Source organism: Aulostomus chinensis, chromosome 24 (assembly GCF_037954235.1).
Source record: "Aulostomus chinensis isolate RoL2024-O1b breed Wild chromosome 24, RoL_Achi_v1.0, whole genome shotgun sequence".
NCBI classification, from domain to species: Eukaryota; Metazoa; Chordata; class Actinopteri; order Syngnathiformes; family Aulostomidae; genus Aulostomus; species Aulostomus chinensis.
The window spans coordinates 15,849,061-15,866,289 of record NC_141343.1 but is presented as its reverse complement, the minus strand read 5'-3'; the positions used below and the strand labels follow the sequence as shown (position 1 = coordinate 15,866,289).

Genomic DNA, 17,229 nt, shown 5'->3' with positions numbered 1-17,229 from the left:
CTTATATACGTTTATATGAACTCTCTTATATAAGTCAATATCCATACTCACACAAGTTCATGCACATGATCATATAAAAGTTCATATACACTAACATATGAGTTTGTCAACATTCATATAAGAGCTCCTCTTTTATACATGTTCATACACACCGTCATAAATATTCATATACTCACTCTATATATCTTCAAAAATGCACTCATATATCAGGTCATATACATGCCTATACACATCTTCATATACCTGTTCATGTACACTTTCATGTAGGCTCATATACACACATGTATAGGTTCATGTACATGCTCTTATACATATACAAAATCATATATGCATTCATATTCACACTCTTATTATGCTCATAAATGTTCATGTATAAGTTCATATACATGCTCATATATATATATATATATATATATATATATATATATATATATATATATATGATGTGCAGATATGCACACTCTTATACATGTTCATATACACACACTTATATATGTTTTATATACATGCTCATATAAGCAGATATACATTCCTATATAAGTCCACAAACATGGTCATATCCATTTTTATATACGTTTATGTATAAGTTCATGTAAACATATCTATACATGTTCATGTACATGCTTATATACATGTTCATTTACACACTCATGTCGACGTTCATAAACAAGCTCATATAAGTAGATATACATTCATACGTTCATATACACACTTATACATGTTTACATGCATGCTCATGTAAAAGTTCATATACACGTTCATATTCATTTCATATGTACAAGTTCATATTCACACACTTATGTATATGTTCATATAAATGCTAATAGAAAAGTTAATACACACTCAGAAATGTTCAAACTCATGTGTTCATACTTGTTGATACACACTTTCTTGTATATGTTCGTGTACATGTTCATATGCACCCTCATTTCATGCTCTGAGTTCAGAAACAAACTAATAAGTTAATGAAAGACACTCTTATACATACTCATACATATTTATACACACGCTCATATACATGTACTCGTGCAAGTGCATATACACACTCATACACATGATCATATTAAATGTGTACATATGTGTATAGATACATATATATATATATATATATATACATGTATAGATACATGTGTGTATATATGAAGTTCATATAAAGATACATGTGTGTATATATGAAGTTCATATACATGATGTACATTCTCATATACATGTACATACTCATACATGTACATGCTTATATACATGCGCATATACATGTACATATACATGCACATATAAATGTACATACATGTATATGCTTATATACATGCTCATATACGTGTACATATACATGCTCATAAACATATACATGTACATGCTCATATACATGTACATACTCATACATGTACATGCTTGTACACACGCTCATATACATGTACTCATGCAAGTGCATATACACACTCATATACATGATCATATTAAATTAAAATTTATTTACATGCTCATATCTTTTTACATATATACATGTGTATAGATACATATATACATATATGTGTATAGATACATATATGTATATGCCTAGATATATGTGTGTATATATGAAGTTCATATACATGCTCATATATATGATGTACATGCTCATGTACAAGTACATACTCATACATGTACATGCTTATATACATGCTCATATACATGTACATATACATGCTCATATACATGTACATATACATGCTCATAAACATATACATGTACATACCATACATGTACATGCTTATATACATGCTCATATACATGTACATATACATGCTCATAAACATATACATGTACATACTCATACATGTACATGCTTATATACATGTACATATACATGCTCATAAACATATACATGTACATGCTCATATACATGTTCATACTCATACATGTACATGCTTATATACATGCTCATATACATGTACATATACATGCTCATATTCATATACATATACATGTTCATAAACATATACATGTACATGCTTATGTACATGTATATGCTCATGTACATGTACATGTCCATGCTCACACAGATTCTTGGAGATGAAGTAAATGGCCCAGTGAAGTGAACCCATGTGTCTACCTGAGGACTTGTCTACAGGTGTGTGTAACTGTTGCCTCTCATCACGTAACTGTCATTCTTAGCTTTATTGTCGTTGTTTGTGACAGGATGCTGAACTGGCCGCCAGGATACTGCTGGACCAAGGACAGGTGAGACCTCCACTCAAGAATCAGCAGCAGGATCAGACAGACTCGCAGTTTCAACACACACACACACACACACACACTTCACGATGTTGCTGTCTTTTCAACTGCTGTCCATCACCACTATATATATACTATATAAATACAGTTGAAAGTAATTGAGTTCACTCATTGCCATCTAAATGGAGAGTGGACTGTACTATGCTGCAGGAGAGATAGAAGTGGACATTTTGATTGTTCTCTTTCACGTGAAGACAAACCTGTAGTTGGATCTAATCTAGCATACATGAAAATTAATGTCATGAATCCTTTGTAGGAACCAAATGTAAACCTCAGCAGTGACATTTCAGTTCGTTGTGACGCTAAATCAATGAAATACAGACAGTTTTATCAGTTGATGGTAGGAGAGGCCATCATAAGCATCAAAGAAAATGGAGGATCTCTTTAGCTGAGAAACCTGAGGAACCACAAACATATCGACTCCAAATACACCCTACTGGAAGTGTATCTCTTGCTCTCTCCAGGAGCACAGTATCGAGACCCCCCATGGCGTTCTGCATGTGACCCTCCATGGCACACGTACCACCCGCCGGCCCGCCATCCTCACCTTCCATGACGTGGGTCTGGACAGTAAGTATCTCTCTCTCTGGTTCCGAGTCATATTTCTGTTTAGGATCACATAAGAAAAGGTTGATGTAGACAGGAAAGTTAGAAATTAAAATAAAGTTCCGCTAGCTTGAGGTGTTTTTTGTTCTTTTCTAAGCAAAAAAAACATCGACAGCAGCTTCTCAAAATCATCCAAAAATAAGACTCTTCCTGGTCGGCTCGAACTCCAAATGGCTGGAAAGGTCTTGCTCACGGGAGCAGCAGAGTCTCAGCGGTTGAATCCTTCTACTCTGGTCCTGAGCTAGCAGTGCTGTTAGCTCGATAGCGTAGCCACTAGCGTTGCTAGCTGTGGAGGTCGAGGGGTGAATGTTTCATGAGCTGCAGGACTTTCAAAGTTAGTGAACTGACTGCAGAATCCGCTGGGCCTTGGTTCTGGTGACGTTTGCAGCAGTCTTTAATCCCTCCTCTGTGTCGTTGGCAGGCAAGAGCTGCTTCTCTCCTCTGTTCAGGTTTGAGGAGATGCAGGAGATCGTCAAGAACTTCACGCTGATCCACATCGATGCTCCGGGTCAAGAGGAGGGGGCTGCTGCCTACCCCACAGGGTATTTGTTCCTTCCCCCTCGTTATCCAACAGAAACTTGATTTTGCCTTCATTCTTTTTGGAATAAACTTCTCAGAATTGGAAACAATCTTCTGGCTTACAGCTAATCCCAGCCAAAAATACCTCCATCTCTCTCCCCCACCAGAGGTTTTAAGAAAATCCCACTTTTTTTCCTCTCTTTTCTTCTTATTCTCTCCGTCAACTCGTCTTTCTTGTGATTACTTTAATGACTCGGGAGGATTTTCCTGGGTGCGTTGTCGCGCCATCATCAGTGTGGCCTTTAACCCCAGACGCTGACTCTAGAACTGGGAGCTTTTTCGTTTCTCTTGAAATCCTTGTGGGTAAAAGCGTCTGACGCCAGAAGTGCTTGAGATGGATGATCTGTCAGATATTTGCTGAGGGGGAAGCTGGTCTTACTGCAGGGTGACTGAGCTGCTTCCTGTCTGCTGTTGCAGTTACCAGTATCCCACCATGGACACCATCGCAGAGATGATTCCTGCCGTCCTGCAGTTTTTCAAGTGAGTTCACTGACTTCATCCTGATGTGAACGCAAACAGAATTTGATTGGGATCGAACCTCAGAGGGTCACTCGGTTATCTCATGCAGAACTCAGTGAAAGCCCGTTTCTACCTGCGACACCAAAGTAGAAACAACGTCGAGAGAATAATTCTTATTCTTGAAATAAGAATTCAAAATTAAGAGTGGAAATATAATTGAGATTTTTCAAAAGTCTTAACGGTTAAATAGAAACTCAAATGTATGATGTGAAGTCAAAGTCATGACATAAAACTTAAAAATTAAGATGTAAAATGTCAGACTTGTGATGAAAAGATTAAAGAAAAAATGCAAAGAGAGAATTATGGCGTAAAAGTGACGAGCTAATATAAGAAAGTGATTCCTCTTTTTTTAATCTTTCCTTTTCGATCACAATCCAATCAAATCCAGACCAGGAATTGGAATTGGACTATAAACAAGTTGTTGTTTTGTCTTTATTGATTTATACAAGAATTCCAGTCCATTTGTGAGACTGTCTTTACCTGTCAGGAATGTGTGTCCAGTTCAAACTGCACGTGTGTGTCTCCCAGCTTCCGTACTGTGATTGGCGTGGGCGTTGGCGCCGGGGCGTACATCCTCTCCAAGTTCACGGTGAGCATGGTAACAGAAGGCCAAAGACATTTCAAGTTCTGACATCTAATGATCCGCCTCTTCGTTGCTTCAGCTGGCAAACCCAGATTCTGTGGAAGGTCTGGTTCTGGTCAACATAGACACCAACGCTCGAGGATGGATCGACTGGGCTGCTCAGAAGGTACAACTCGGGCGCCATCTTGGTTCCAGTGAAGGCTGTTGAAGAACAGTTGATACGCTGACAGATTTTTCCTTTCCAGGATTCTGTGAGGTGGTTTGTTTACTACGGAGTTTATCTCTATCAGAAAAGAAAACAAATTTCATGGCCAATCCTGGTGCAGATGTTGAAACCTCAGACATTTCTTCCAATTCCAACAGTTTTCCTTGCTGTTGAGCTCCTCAATCGCCCCCCACGGGGAAAAATGGAGTTTTCTGAATCTGAAAAAGAATGTGTGGTTTGTTAGCATAACGTTAGCTTCATGGCGCTCAGCACTGTAAAAACGCTTCAAACATCATTAAAGTGATGTTCGTTAGGTGAAGATGATCAAGTTTCATAAACATCGTCAGTCTTACTTTTGACCATCATCCAAAATCCATGGCGTTTGGTGAAGGGAACCATGGAGATGCTAACTTCCTGTTGGTCTACAGAAGTGCCTCATCCCTCCAGCGCTCTATAAAGATAGCAAAGTAACTCCATAGTTTATGGCATTTCCTTGTTGCTCGGCATTGTAATCTCATTAAGCCTAATGGCAGATCTTCGTCAAGTCCGTTTCAAACATGGAGTTCATCCAGTCTGTCTCAGTCGCATCGATCGCGACCTTGTCTGCCTGTCAGATCATGAAGGAAAACTCCTCAGTCTCTTTGTCTCTGCAGCTGAGCTCGGTGACATCATCCCTCACGGAGCAGATCCTGTCACACCTCTTCAGTCAGGTACCAGTCCTTATTGAACGCTCTAGGAAAACAAAAAGACATCAGGAAATGTTTCATGGCAACACTTCTCTCGCTGGGCACTCAATACGCGCCATGTTGTACGTCAGGCTGAGACCTTATGATACAAAAACTTAGCACAAATGGGATTTTATCACAACATAAAGAGGAGGCGTGAAGAGAAAAGCAATGCCATATACAGCACAGATATGAACACATTTAGCAAATAAAACCTTTGTGTTGACGTTGCAGGAGGAGCTGTCAGCAAACACAGATCTAGTGCAGTCTCATCGAGAGCGCATTGCCAAAGCGTCTAATCTGGTTAACATAGAGCTCCTCTGGAAGACCTACAACAGGTACACACACACACACACTTTCTAAACACAAATGTGCATCAGAATGTACCCAAACCAACAAAATCTGTTTTCCTCCTGCAGTCGCAGAGATTTGAACATTGACCGCAACAGCACCTTCAAGTAACGCCCTTTAAATTTGACACTCGCATACAAGAATTGGAAGCAGTGTTGCTCGTTGAGCTCCGTCCTCTGAGGTCTCTGCTCACCAGTCTGTCTTGTCCCCTCAGATGCCCTGTAATGTTGGTGGTGGGGGACCAAGCGCCGTACGAGGACGCCGCCGTAAGTTTGACACCTCAGAATTCCTCACAGCGTCTGTCTGATGGCAGAGGTTTACTGTTGTTCCCTGTGTGACCACCAGGTGGAGTGCAACAGCAAACTGGACCCAACGACAACCTCATTCCTAAAGGTACCCCCCCCCCCCAGGTCTGACGGTTTGGAAGTTCTCTCTGTAGTTCTTGTTACTGAGCCGTGTTTCTCCACACAGATGGCTGATGCCGGTGGTCTCCCTCAGCTGACTCAGGTAAACAAGGGGGGGGGGCTCAACCAGCGTAGTCGCAGGTGAAATGAGTAGAAACTCACTCACTCCCAATTTGTCTCAAATACTTTTAACTTCTTGGCCCTCAGGGTCAGATGGGTCAACCAAAACCAGATGACACACGGGTCTGATGTGGTTCTGACAGACTCTGATTGCATTTCTGTATTTGCAGCCTGCTAAACTGACGGAGGCGTTCAAGTACTTCATCCAGGGCATGGGCTACAGTAAGTTCCCTCACTGACCCTTTCAGTTTGGGGAGGAAAAGAGGTGAAAGGGGAACAGAGCAGTCCTCACGGGCTCATTTTATGAATGTAATCTTACTTGTCCTTCTCTCTGTCTCCCCCTAGTGGCATCGTCTTGCATGACCCGTCTGTCCCGTTCCCGCACCACCTCGCTGTCCTCCTCATACTCCATGGATGGGTCCCGCTCTCGCTCGCGTACTCTGTCCCAGGGCTCGCAGGGAGGCCAGATGCCACCCAGCCCCTCCCAAACCATGGAAGTATCATGTTGAAGAAAAGGGGCAAGAGAGAGGAGAGAGAGGGAGAGGAAAGGAAAAAGGGAAACAGAAAGGCAGATGAATGGGTTATGTATTTAAACAACTCCCGTCATTCCCCAAACGAGCAGAGTAGAAATAGAGGCAGGAGGAATGAGGGAAGCTGGGATTCTTCTCCTAAATTTTGCACCACATATAAATCCATCGATCTCCTCGTGTCCCCCTTCTCGCTGTCACTGTCCTGCAGAGAAAAAGCTTTAGAAAGCAAGAAGAGATTAATAAAACAGGAGGTGGGGAAAGAATAGCAAGCCCCCCTCCTACCGGAGCCTGGTCGGCCGACAGAGCCCTTTAACTTAGACGGCGGTCTGGAGCGACCGCTGCTAACAGTAATAACCCTGAGAACAGGACTGTTGTTGCCACTGACGACTGTGTAGGTGATCGTTAACGATGACAGTAGAAAAACCAACTGTTTTCTCTCTATGATTTCAAAATAGATTAAAACAACATTCTATGGCAGAAATACTTGTGTGTGAGCATTAAGCTCGTTTTTAGTGTTAACTTTGATTTCAGTTTAATCGTAAGCGGCGCCGGCTGGGAGCTCAAGCTTCTGATTGGTTTGTCCTTCACATGCCAACCAATGAGGGCCATGACAGAAACCACTGCCTCCTCGATGTTACCAGGTTGTTTATGTCTTCCATTTGCCCCGTGACACGGTTTGTGTTGGCACTGGTTTTGAGGAGGTGGGCTGGAAGCTTTTCTTCTTTTCTTTTTTTCCCCCACCACCACCAAGGAGGTCATGTGATCGCCGGCGTGTCTGTTTGTTCACAGATCTCAAAAGTGAACGGATGGATTTTGATTGAATGTCTAGGAAAGATGGGTAACAGTGCTGTTAAGGATGAGGGATTTTTGTAGTCCAACCAGAAGCCATTATCTCGAGCAAAATGAAGCTAAATGGCACAAAGCTAACGTTATGCTAACGGAGTACATCATGATTTCAGCTTCATGCTTCTTCGGTCTTTGACCTGATGACCTTCAATGACCTTCACGACCTGTGTCGTCTCCTTTAGACTCCTGTTAGCAGCCCACGTCTCTAAGACAGAAAAATTAATATTTTTGCAGAAAAACAAAATGTCAAACTGTCTTCAACTCCTGCCGACTGCAGGCATTTCATGAAAATCTGTTGACTGGATGAAAGGGTTGAGGGAAGAATTCATCTTGAGTGATGTCTCCCAAAGGTTTGAGGGTGGGTGGAGTTGAGGTGAAGCTCTTCTGTAGATGGTCTGGGTGGTGGTCTGGATCAGTGACCCAGCACCGGCTTGGATTTATGCTGACGACGCTCCGTTCATATCCACGTGGCCTCCTTGGTGGAAGGGTTTCTAGTTTTTCCTGGACTGTTTGGAAGTTGCATGCCTGATATCAGCCCATGTGATAGTGATTTTCTTTTATGTCCATGTGTATTTGTGTGTGTGTGTGTGTGTGTGTGTGTGTGTGTGGACGTCAATGTGACGCGCTTCTATTCTGTAAGCACAATTAATGCAGCTGAGAAGGAGAAAGGCCAGGTCTGTTTTTTCAAGAAGTTCAGTGCGAATCACTTTGGAGACAAAAACCCCCGTGGCTCAGCAGGGACAAGGAACCAGCGCGTTCACTGCCACCACACTCCGGAAACTCTGTGAAAACCAGCAGAGTTCTATTTCCTGGCAGAAAAAACTTTTATCTTTTGTTATGAAGAATATGTGGATACAAAAATAATCCGATGTGGAATCGCGGCCAATCAGCATTATGCTGCCAACGACGTTACAAGTCTGCCTCGGGAATGTTAGCCTAGCATCTTGGTGAATGTCAGATGTTAGGGTCAAGCTCACCACTGCCCTCGCTCATGTAGCCATTTACTGTTTATGGACCCCATCTTTTCTCGGGTGCATTTTTAACCGTTACACCTGCTTGCACTCATTTGTGTCTTGATGTATCTGCTCTTCAGTTTGGGTTTTGTCCTTTAAAAAAAACAAACGCTCCAGACATGTGATGATGTGTGGTGAGAAGAAGGATTTGTATTCCCCACAAATGCATTTGCTGTCGTTTCTTTCAAAATGTAGACGGTGACAAAGAGCTGGAGTCGAGCTGAAGGAACGGCTGTGTGGGGGAGGGGCTTTAAAAGGCTGTGGCATATTCAGTTCAACATCGGTTCCTGCCTTAGTTCATTTTATTTTGAAGAATTTAACAGGTTTAAAAGAATTAACTTTTTTCTTTGCTTTTCTAACTTTTTGTTCAATTTTTGATGTTGTCGTGTGGCGCCGTCACAGTACGGAGGCTGACAAAGGCCTGACGTGCTTCCTCTGTTGATGGCGTGATCCAGTGAGCTCATCATCCTCATTAGAACCAGGTCGTGAGGAAGGGGTTGTTTTTGGTTTCCTTTGTTAGTCAAAAAAAGAAGTAGAAGTACAGCCCTTCTCTTCTTCTGTGTACATGTTTGAAATACAAAGTAGTTTTTTGCAGCGCGTTCTATCCTACAGGACCTGACTCTGTTTCTGACATCACTAATCAGTCACGCTGTCATCATCAGGGACGCACGCGGTTTTCTTGTGGTCCAAATCTGCTAAGTAAAGTAGTGATGGAGGGAAGTCTTTGGCTGAAGGGGAACTGGGGTGGAGGAGCTGGACCTCCGCGGTTCCACCGTGGAACCACGGAGGTGGAGGAACCTCCGCGGTTCCACGGTGGGAACCACTGAGGCGCCGTGCGTGATATTCAGATGCTTTACTTTCACAAACTGCCGTCACGCTGAAATGCTGCCACGTCGCCAGGGCACGGAGCTCGTTTGACTCCTTCCAGAGTGAAACTACAATGGTGGGAACCTTGACCAGGTTAGGGGTCATGGGTGGAGCTTGGGGAAAAACATGCTTGCCAAATAAGGAAATGGAGAGGTACAAACTTTGTGAAGCGTTGTGCGCGGGGCAGTGTGACTGTAAATGCTCGTCCATGTCGTCTGTCCTCACATTTTCTTTGCCCTCTGTATGATTTGGTTTGTTTCATCTGTGACGTGTTAGTTTACCGTCCCGATAAGATGCTCACGTTAGTTAATCCTGTGATAGTCCATGTGTAACTTTTTTAGCATTAGCACTGATAAGGGAGAATAATATAATTAACATTTAAAAAGATAAAAGGTGAAGAAAATACAATCAAGTTCACTTGTGTGGCTAATTTCTGTGTAACAAAATGAACATCCTTCATATTAATAAAAGATGAAGAGAAACATGGTGTCCTGTCGTGGTTGATGTGAAGTTCAGGGACGTGTTTGCTGTGTACTCTTGCAGTATTTCTACATGTTTAGATAAACAAGATGGAATGATACACAAGGAACCAACTCCTCTATCACTTTGAAGTACTTCAACTAAAATAATAGCAGGAACCACAAATTCCAGGGGAGGTATGAAGAGGGGAAATAAGCCAAAGTTAGAAAAAAAAAAAGTTCAGCGAGCAGCCTTCAGGTGAGAGGCGGGGTTCCCCCTGGACAGGTCACCAGTCCATGGCAGGGCCAGCACATAGAGACAGACAACCATTGGCTCTCCCAGCCACGCCTACGGTCAATTTAGAGTCTGGATTAACCTGGTCCCCTCTTGATGTCTTTGGACTGTGGAGGAAGCTGGAGTACCAGAGAGAACCCAGCAGGAACAGGGAGAACATGCAGACTCACACAGAAAGACCCCGTGCTGCAGCCGGGGCTCCACCCACAACCTTCTTGATGGGGGGCCACGGTGAGGACCACTGCTCCACCCTCAACCTTCTTGATGGGGGCCACAGGGAGGACCACTGCTCCACCCTCAACCTTCTTGCTGGGGGGCCACAGGGAGGACCACTGCTCCACCCTCAACCTTCTTGCTGGGGGGCCACAGGGAGGACCACTGCTCCACCCTCAACCTTCTTGCTGGGGGGCCACAGGGAGGACCACTGCTCCACCGGGCTGCCAATTGTACAACTCACCCTGCCAAAATAACTTCCTCATCCAAACTGTTTCCAGTGATTTGTACTAGTTGTACTACATCCTGGTATTCCTGCACATTTTAGTGCTGTTTTACTCTGCTGTTCTCTTGACAGTCAAGTGATATCAAACTGCAGTACTGCCGTTACACCACGCAGTGGCAGCATTGAGGTGATTCTACACCTCAGTACAGCAAAGATGAGATTCCACTTTGTAAACATGACATTGAGAAAGTTGCTGTTTCTCTTCATGCCTTATTCAATAGAATGGCCACAATACGATTTGAAAAAATATAATTTTACAAAATCAGCTTAAAAAATGATGAAAACTGAGTTCTTAACATGATTTTATATTCCACATTACAGATGGATAAACGTGTTAGTATTGTCATTGTCATGTGAACGGCTAAAAGATTGATTTGAAAAATGTCCAGTAAATATTTCAACATAGGCTCACAATAGACTGCATATAAAGTTTGTGGAAAAAATACAAGAGCACCAAAGAATAAATTGACAGTGTACACACACACACACACATACATATATATATATATATGTGTGTATATATAAATATATATATATGTATATTTGTATAGATGTATGTGTATATATATATATGTATGTATGTATAGATGTATGTGTATATATATGTATATTTGTATAGATGTATGTGTATATATATGTATGTATGTATAGATGTATGTGTATATATATGTATGTATGTATGTATAGATGTATGTGTATATATATGTATATTTGTATAGATGTATGTGTATATATATGTATGTATGTATAGATGTATGTGTATATATATGTATGTATGTATAGATGTATGTGTATATATATATGTATGTATGTATAGATGTATGTGTATATATGTATATTTGTATAGATGTATGTGTATATATATGTATGTATGTATAGATGTATGTGTATATATATATGTATGTATGTATAGATGTATGTGTATATATATGTATATTTGTATAGATGTATGTGTGTATATATATGTATGTATGTATAGATGTATGTGTATATATATATGTATATTTGTATAGATGTATGTGTATATATATGTATGTATGTATAGATGTATGTGTATATATATGTATATACATATCTATAAAATGTTATAATTTGAATTGACAAAACTTCAAATTCAAACAGTTTTGCTTGAATTTTTTCTTTTGTGTTTTTGTCATGTTCCTAAAAACGAGGATGTTCACTGCTCTGTGCTATGGGGGATGATGGGCAGCTCAATCGAAAGACTTAACAAAAATACCCATGACAGTAAATTCAGTTTACTGGATTTGACCACAGACATGGCAAGTAGTTTTGATCAAGTGCTGATTTAGTCACAAAGGTTAAATATCTTCCTGAAAAAGCCACCTAGCGAGAACTGTGTGTCTACGGTGTAAACATGAGTCAATCCCAGAGATTCCAGACAACGGAGTTCATTGTGAATATCAAAGATCGGGGAATGGACGAGCTGGAGCAGCACCAGCGGGTCCGTTGAGCGGGACTGTCGGGACGATCTGCTGAGAGGGTCTGCTGAGGGGATCGCGGTCAGTAACAGAGCCAAAAGAACTGGGAGATGAAGCTCCACTGGAATCAGGAAATGGATCAGCTTCTCTTCCACCTTCACATTGCTGCCCATGGCTCTGGCCTGGTTGACCTTCTGTAGGGCCTCAGCAATATTTGCCTTGAAGAGGTGCATCACACTGGCCCTGGCAGTAGCGTGCCCATCAAATCTGGTGATTGCAGCACTGCAGGGCTCACTGATTTGTTGTCTGGCGTATTTTTGAGTGACTTCCGTCTGTTCACAGTAGAAGTTGAGGGACTTGAGGGCATTTTGCAAGTCCTCCCCAGCCTGATTGATACAGGTTCGCGACTGACACCTGCCTTCCTGAGCTAAAGCTGCAAACGCACGGTTGTAATATGCAATGGCTGCCCAACAGCGGTCTTCTTCTATGGCTTTAGTGTACAGCTTGATGCTCTCCGCAACAGTGCCCTTTTTACGCTGCTCAATGGCAAAGGCAGTGTAGTGGTGCAGGTTTGAAAAGGGTGACTCCCTTTTCCTGAGTTTGTTCATGGCTGTCTGCAGGTCTGCACCAAGTCGGCTTTTGAGGTCGTCGATGGAGTCGTTCTCATGGAAGTTGGTGAGAAGCCACATTCCCCAGAATTCATTCAGTACAGACACATCTGCTTCTGCTGGCTTGTTTTTGCTGCTTCTGTACAGAGATTCCCGTGTGTCCAGATACTGAGTGAAGAGCTCCGCCTTCTTCTTTATCTCTCTGATGCTAGTCTCAGTGTAGCTTGCAAGGCCTTGAGCTACTTGTTTATCTCTTAGTTCTTTAGCTCTCTCAATCTCTGACTGAGAGTTCTCGGCCAAGAGATGTGACAAAGCAAAAGACAAAATGTGATCATCTCCATCTGCTCTTTCATACAAACTCAAATGCCTTACAAAAGCATTTTGATCAAATTCGGTGATATTCACCATAATGTCCAATAAAGATCTGAGACTGTGTAGTAAAACCCGGGACTGGATCCATTCTGGCAGGTGACTGGAGCACACGATGAGCTGAGCAGACCCAGGGGATCCTTGTCTGGCGGTGCGTCCAAACGCCTGGGCCTCCACACGAGCATTCTTGGGCAGAAAGGTCTGTATAACAAACAAACCTCCAGCAGCATTTACAGTATCAGAAACCTTTAGGTCTGTTCCACGTCCCGCAAGGTTTGTTGCTATGACAACAGCTCCAACACTAAGTTCCTTGTCAAAAATCGCAGTGTTGTCCATGTTGTTGCTTATGTAAAGCATCGGCTTCAAGTCTCTCAGGGCACAGTCGAGATTATTGGCTCGATTGATGGTCTCACATATGATCAGCACAGCTCTTGCACCCCTATATAGAGTAGCCGTGGTTTGTTCCACAACAACGTCACAGATTGTCTTGATCCATTCTCCTTCATCATCTAGGATCATGCCCTCAACCTCAAACAGCTTCCTGCGTTTAAAGGTTGGTATCTGGCAGGTCTTGATGCCTCCATAGATCTTCTGCAAAGTCTCGGTTTCTGCTTGTTGGCCAAGAGTTCCAGAGACACCGTAAATCTGATTCCCATACTTCTGAAGTAAACCCATGTTGGACATGTAGTTTGTGATGGCTGTCATGTTGCTTAGCTTGGCCCCGTGTTTCATTTCAAGAAACTGCTGTAGTCCATCCGTCCATTGCATGTAGTTCTCCACAACACCCGTGCAGCTGTAGTCCACAGGTACAAGGCCGTGTTTCTCAATGATGTATTCATGACCCAAAGTCATCGTTCGTGCATGGAAAGCATTTTCAATCCAAACCTTCAGCTTAGAGTCCACCAGCTTAGAGAGGAAGCTCGGCACATAGATGCGACATTTGTCTGGGCTCGGTTCACACGGTGTAAGAAGAATGGCTCGTTTTATTTCTGCTTCAGTGGCTTTCAGCACACTTTCATGATCCGAATACAGGTACTGGCAGAATCCTCCATCGCTCAACAGAACCCTCTGCCTTTCCTCTGTTTCGTCTTGTGGGTTCAGTTCCTTTACTGCTCCGTGGTCATTTAAGCAGTACAGAGCCAACTTGCAAGATGGGAACCTTGCCTCTACCAACTTGTAGAACTTTGCTAACTGGTTGGTGGTGACATTCTCAGGGTTTTCAGAGTAAAGGTTCCGTCTCTGGTCTTTGATCGACCCTTTTGCCAGTAAACCCACGTCTTCAGCTATTTTGAAGATGGTACACTCATCTGCTCCTTTGCCTTCAGCAATGTTTTCAAGCACAACTTTAGTGAAGGGTTGCTTTGGACCAACGGTAGCCTCTGTGCCAGTCTTATTGTACTGATTGGCAGTGGCCCATACCAGTGCCAAGAGTGGATTGAGGTGGTGCAAGGCAGGCATATCACTGCCAAGATAAACCACATGATGACCCTTATCCAGCATCAAGGAATCCACCTCATCCACAATTGCACATTGGAACTTTCTTGGTCCAAAAATGTCCATCCGATGAAAGTGCTGCTTTAGCCAGTCGCCAGTGAACTGCTCCACAGTGCCATACACAACCTGAGACTCGTAACATTTCTTTAAATCTGTCTCTGCTTTGTTAGTATTGCAGCTGGCACTGATTTTTAAATGGCAATAAAATTTTTGCCATTCAAGTAGATCCCTCTCTGCCAGAACAGACGAGCTGGACATGATGTCAACCTTGTCTCCCTTCAAAGCTCGAAAAGCTGCAAACATGGCCACTGTGCAGGACTTTCCCTCTTCGGTGCCAACTTGAATTAACCGCCCAGTTTCAGAAAGTGCCATCAGACTCCAGCTCACCATCTGCGTCAGTCGCGGTTGGAAATAATCTTTTTGTACAGCCTGGCAGAGTCTCAAGAAGTCCTTTTTCAAGCCACTCAGCTGTGGCGCATCATTTTGTGATTGAAGCGCTTCACTGACAGATGACACGACATCTTTCACCTCATCTAGAAGTTTCTCTTCAACTTGGTTCAGTTTTTGTTGGCGGATTTCATCAAGAATTTCATCCAATGTCTTATCAGGGTCAGATGACAATCGTTGCTTCAGTTCCTCCTCCGTTATGGTCTTATCTCTGATTAGTTCTAGAACCGTCTTTCCCGAATCACATCTCCACCCGGGTGTTATGTAATTAATCTCGATGCTGTGCAGCATCTCCATCACGAATGAGTCCAGGCTGTCGTGTTGTTGTCTTGACTTAAATCGCTCAAGGAGAGCATCAAACAACTCTTGGGCATCCTCTCTGCCCCACTTGAGGTTTCTGACCAGCCCCCACAGCTTGTTGAGGAGGAGCACTTCATTACTGTGGGGGGTCAAATTGTCACCCATGGGCATCGTTAACTAATTCTTTGGTACAAGAATCTGTGTCAGTTTCATCTGTGTTGAGAAGCTCTCTAGAAAAAAACAGAGTTACATGAGACATGATTTTGAAACACCTCTAACTGCTAGGGGTGTGCGCTATGACAGTGACAGATCAGGAAACGCACACAGGCATCAATGATGTCGTGCTCCAGCGCAGGTTCTATCTGTTGCAGTTCAATGCTCAGACACAAGATGCTTCCTGTTGCTGAAAGACTCACAGCCACCAGGTCTCACATTTGTTGTAGCGCATGTAGAAGCAAGCGTGCGATCAAGAGACCTTGAAGAAGACATTAGCCGTGTCGTCATTCTTGCGGTGCAGCTTGCGTGCAGAGTAATGTTGTAAAGCAGTGGACGCTTCTACTACCGTAGCTCAACTACATTTCTCAGTATCTCTGTAGCATCGCTGCTTCCTGAATATCAAAGATAGCTCCTCAGAAACGTTAGCAAAGTGTTTCAAACTTTTTAGGCAAGCAAATACTACATTTCCCCTCACATATCTGAAGCTCCGGTGCTGCTGGCCTTTCCGTTGCCCTCTGAAGTCAAACGCCGGCCCCATAAACTGACCTGTATGTGTGCGCTGTGGGTGTGAGTTCATGCGTGAACTCAACAGAGACTCTAGCAGCAGCTTTACGAACTCGCTCACTTTAACGTGGACCGTTTAAGATTTTCACCGGCCAAAAAAAGTGAAGGAATTTTCAAACTCATAAGTAAATGCTGATTAAAAGCTCACCACAATACGACAATTAAAGACCAGTAATAAATGGAACTATGGCCTCGATGATCTTTTTTTTCTTATCTTTTTTTCCCTTTTCATAAAAAGGCAAATGAGCTCAGTTGTAGCGTTCACTAACTTGCAGGTCCCGGTAACATGTCGTCATAGGCAGCTGGACTCGTGTCATTTTATTTGACACATTTCATTCCTCATCCTTCTAACAAACAGAAGCAGCAGACTTGAAACCATGCAAGGGTGTGAACTCTAACGGAGGACAGACTGCTTCAAACCCTAACGGGTCCTGGCACGGCACTGGAAGTTGTAGAACCGTCCTAAATCAACAGGTTAACCACCGACCCTGCCGTAACAGAAACGGTCTCTTCTTCTGTCATAACGCCACCCCCCCCCCCAAACACTCTGCACTGGTGGATCGTCATAGTTACTCACCTCTGTAAATGATGACAGGACAGAGACCAGAGGTGATGTGTGTCTTGGAGACAGAAGATGATGATTGATCTGGAAGTTCCACCTGCGTTTCTGTAGTATTTGTTTTGTTTCACTTTCGCCGCCTTGACCAAGCCCTTAGGGGATTTCTTCCATTGTTATGATTTTGCTTTCGACTTCTTGGAAATCATGTTTTTTAATGTAAGATCATCTGCATGCACCAACACATGTCCTGGGATTCCCCAACTGGAGGTAAAACCATGTACTTGTACCAAGATCTTTGCTGTATTCCTGCATGTACGGTGGGATGAGCCTTAATGTTCCTTATCCCAGAACGTTTGCCT

At 42.9% G+C, this 17,229-nt stretch overlaps 2 protein-coding genes and 1 long non-coding RNA gene across 3 annotated transcripts in view; 1 reads left to right on the top strand and 2 right to left on the bottom strand.

Moving 5' to 3' along the window:
* The window catches only part of ndrg2 (NDRG family member 2), a 32,069-nt gene extending 21,958 nt beyond the window's left edge, over window positions 1-10,111 (top strand). Inside the window, exons 3-16 of the mRNA XM_086196787.1 lie at window positions 2,179-2,220; window positions 2,739-2,844; window positions 3,302-3,422; window positions 3,877-3,939; window positions 4,507-4,567; window positions 4,641-4,727; window positions 5,420-5,476; window positions 5,726-5,829; window positions 5,911-5,949; window positions 6,057-6,108; window positions 6,188-6,235; window positions 6,314-6,349; window positions 6,537-6,588; window positions 6,712-10,111. Of these exons, the coding sequence (XP_086052913.1) occupies window positions 2,179-2,220; window positions 2,739-2,844; window positions 3,302-3,422; window positions 3,877-3,939; window positions 4,507-4,567; window positions 4,641-4,727; window positions 5,420-5,476; window positions 5,726-5,829; window positions 5,911-5,949; window positions 6,057-6,108; window positions 6,188-6,235; window positions 6,314-6,349; window positions 6,537-6,588; window positions 6,712-6,875 (1,032 nt within the window). The 3' untranslated portion in view covers window positions 6,876-10,111. The remainder of the gene's footprint in view (window positions 1-2,178; window positions 2,221-2,738; window positions 2,845-3,301; window positions 3,423-3,876; window positions 3,940-4,506; window positions 4,568-4,640; window positions 4,728-5,419; window positions 5,477-5,725; window positions 5,830-5,910; window positions 5,950-6,056; window positions 6,109-6,187; window positions 6,236-6,313; window positions 6,350-6,536; window positions 6,589-6,711) is intronic.
* LOC147238906 (uncharacterized) lies at window positions 2,040-8,961 on the bottom strand. Its single transcript, XR_015111722.1, has 4 exons — window positions 6,686-8,961; window positions 5,120-5,498; window positions 4,459-4,984; window positions 2,040-3,959 (listed from the first exon to the last, which is right to left on the bottom strand). It is a non-coding gene; the product is annotated as an uncharacterized LOC147238906 (long non-coding RNA).
* A 1,638-nt stretch (window positions 10,112-11,749) lies between the features above and the next one.
* Window positions 11,750-16,945, bottom strand: LOC147238904 (uncharacterized). The gene is made up of 2 exons (XM_086197322.1): window positions 16,889-16,945; window positions 11,750-15,761 (listed from the first exon to the last, which is right to left on the bottom strand). Exon 2 carries the CDS (start codon window positions 15,700-15,702, stop codon window positions 12,181-12,183), a length of 3,522 nt encoding a protein of 1,173 aa, XP_086053448.1. The 5' UTR covers window positions 15,703-15,761; window positions 16,889-16,945; the 3' UTR covers window positions 11,750-12,180.
* Window positions 16,946-17,229: the final 284 nt, after the last annotated feature.

Bases quoted from the DNA above. Each gene is read 5' to 3' on its own strand.
- LOC147238904 (XM_086197322.1), bottom strand. From the start codon at position 15,702: ATGCCCATGGGTGACAATTTGACCCCCCACAGTAATGAAGTGCTCCTC.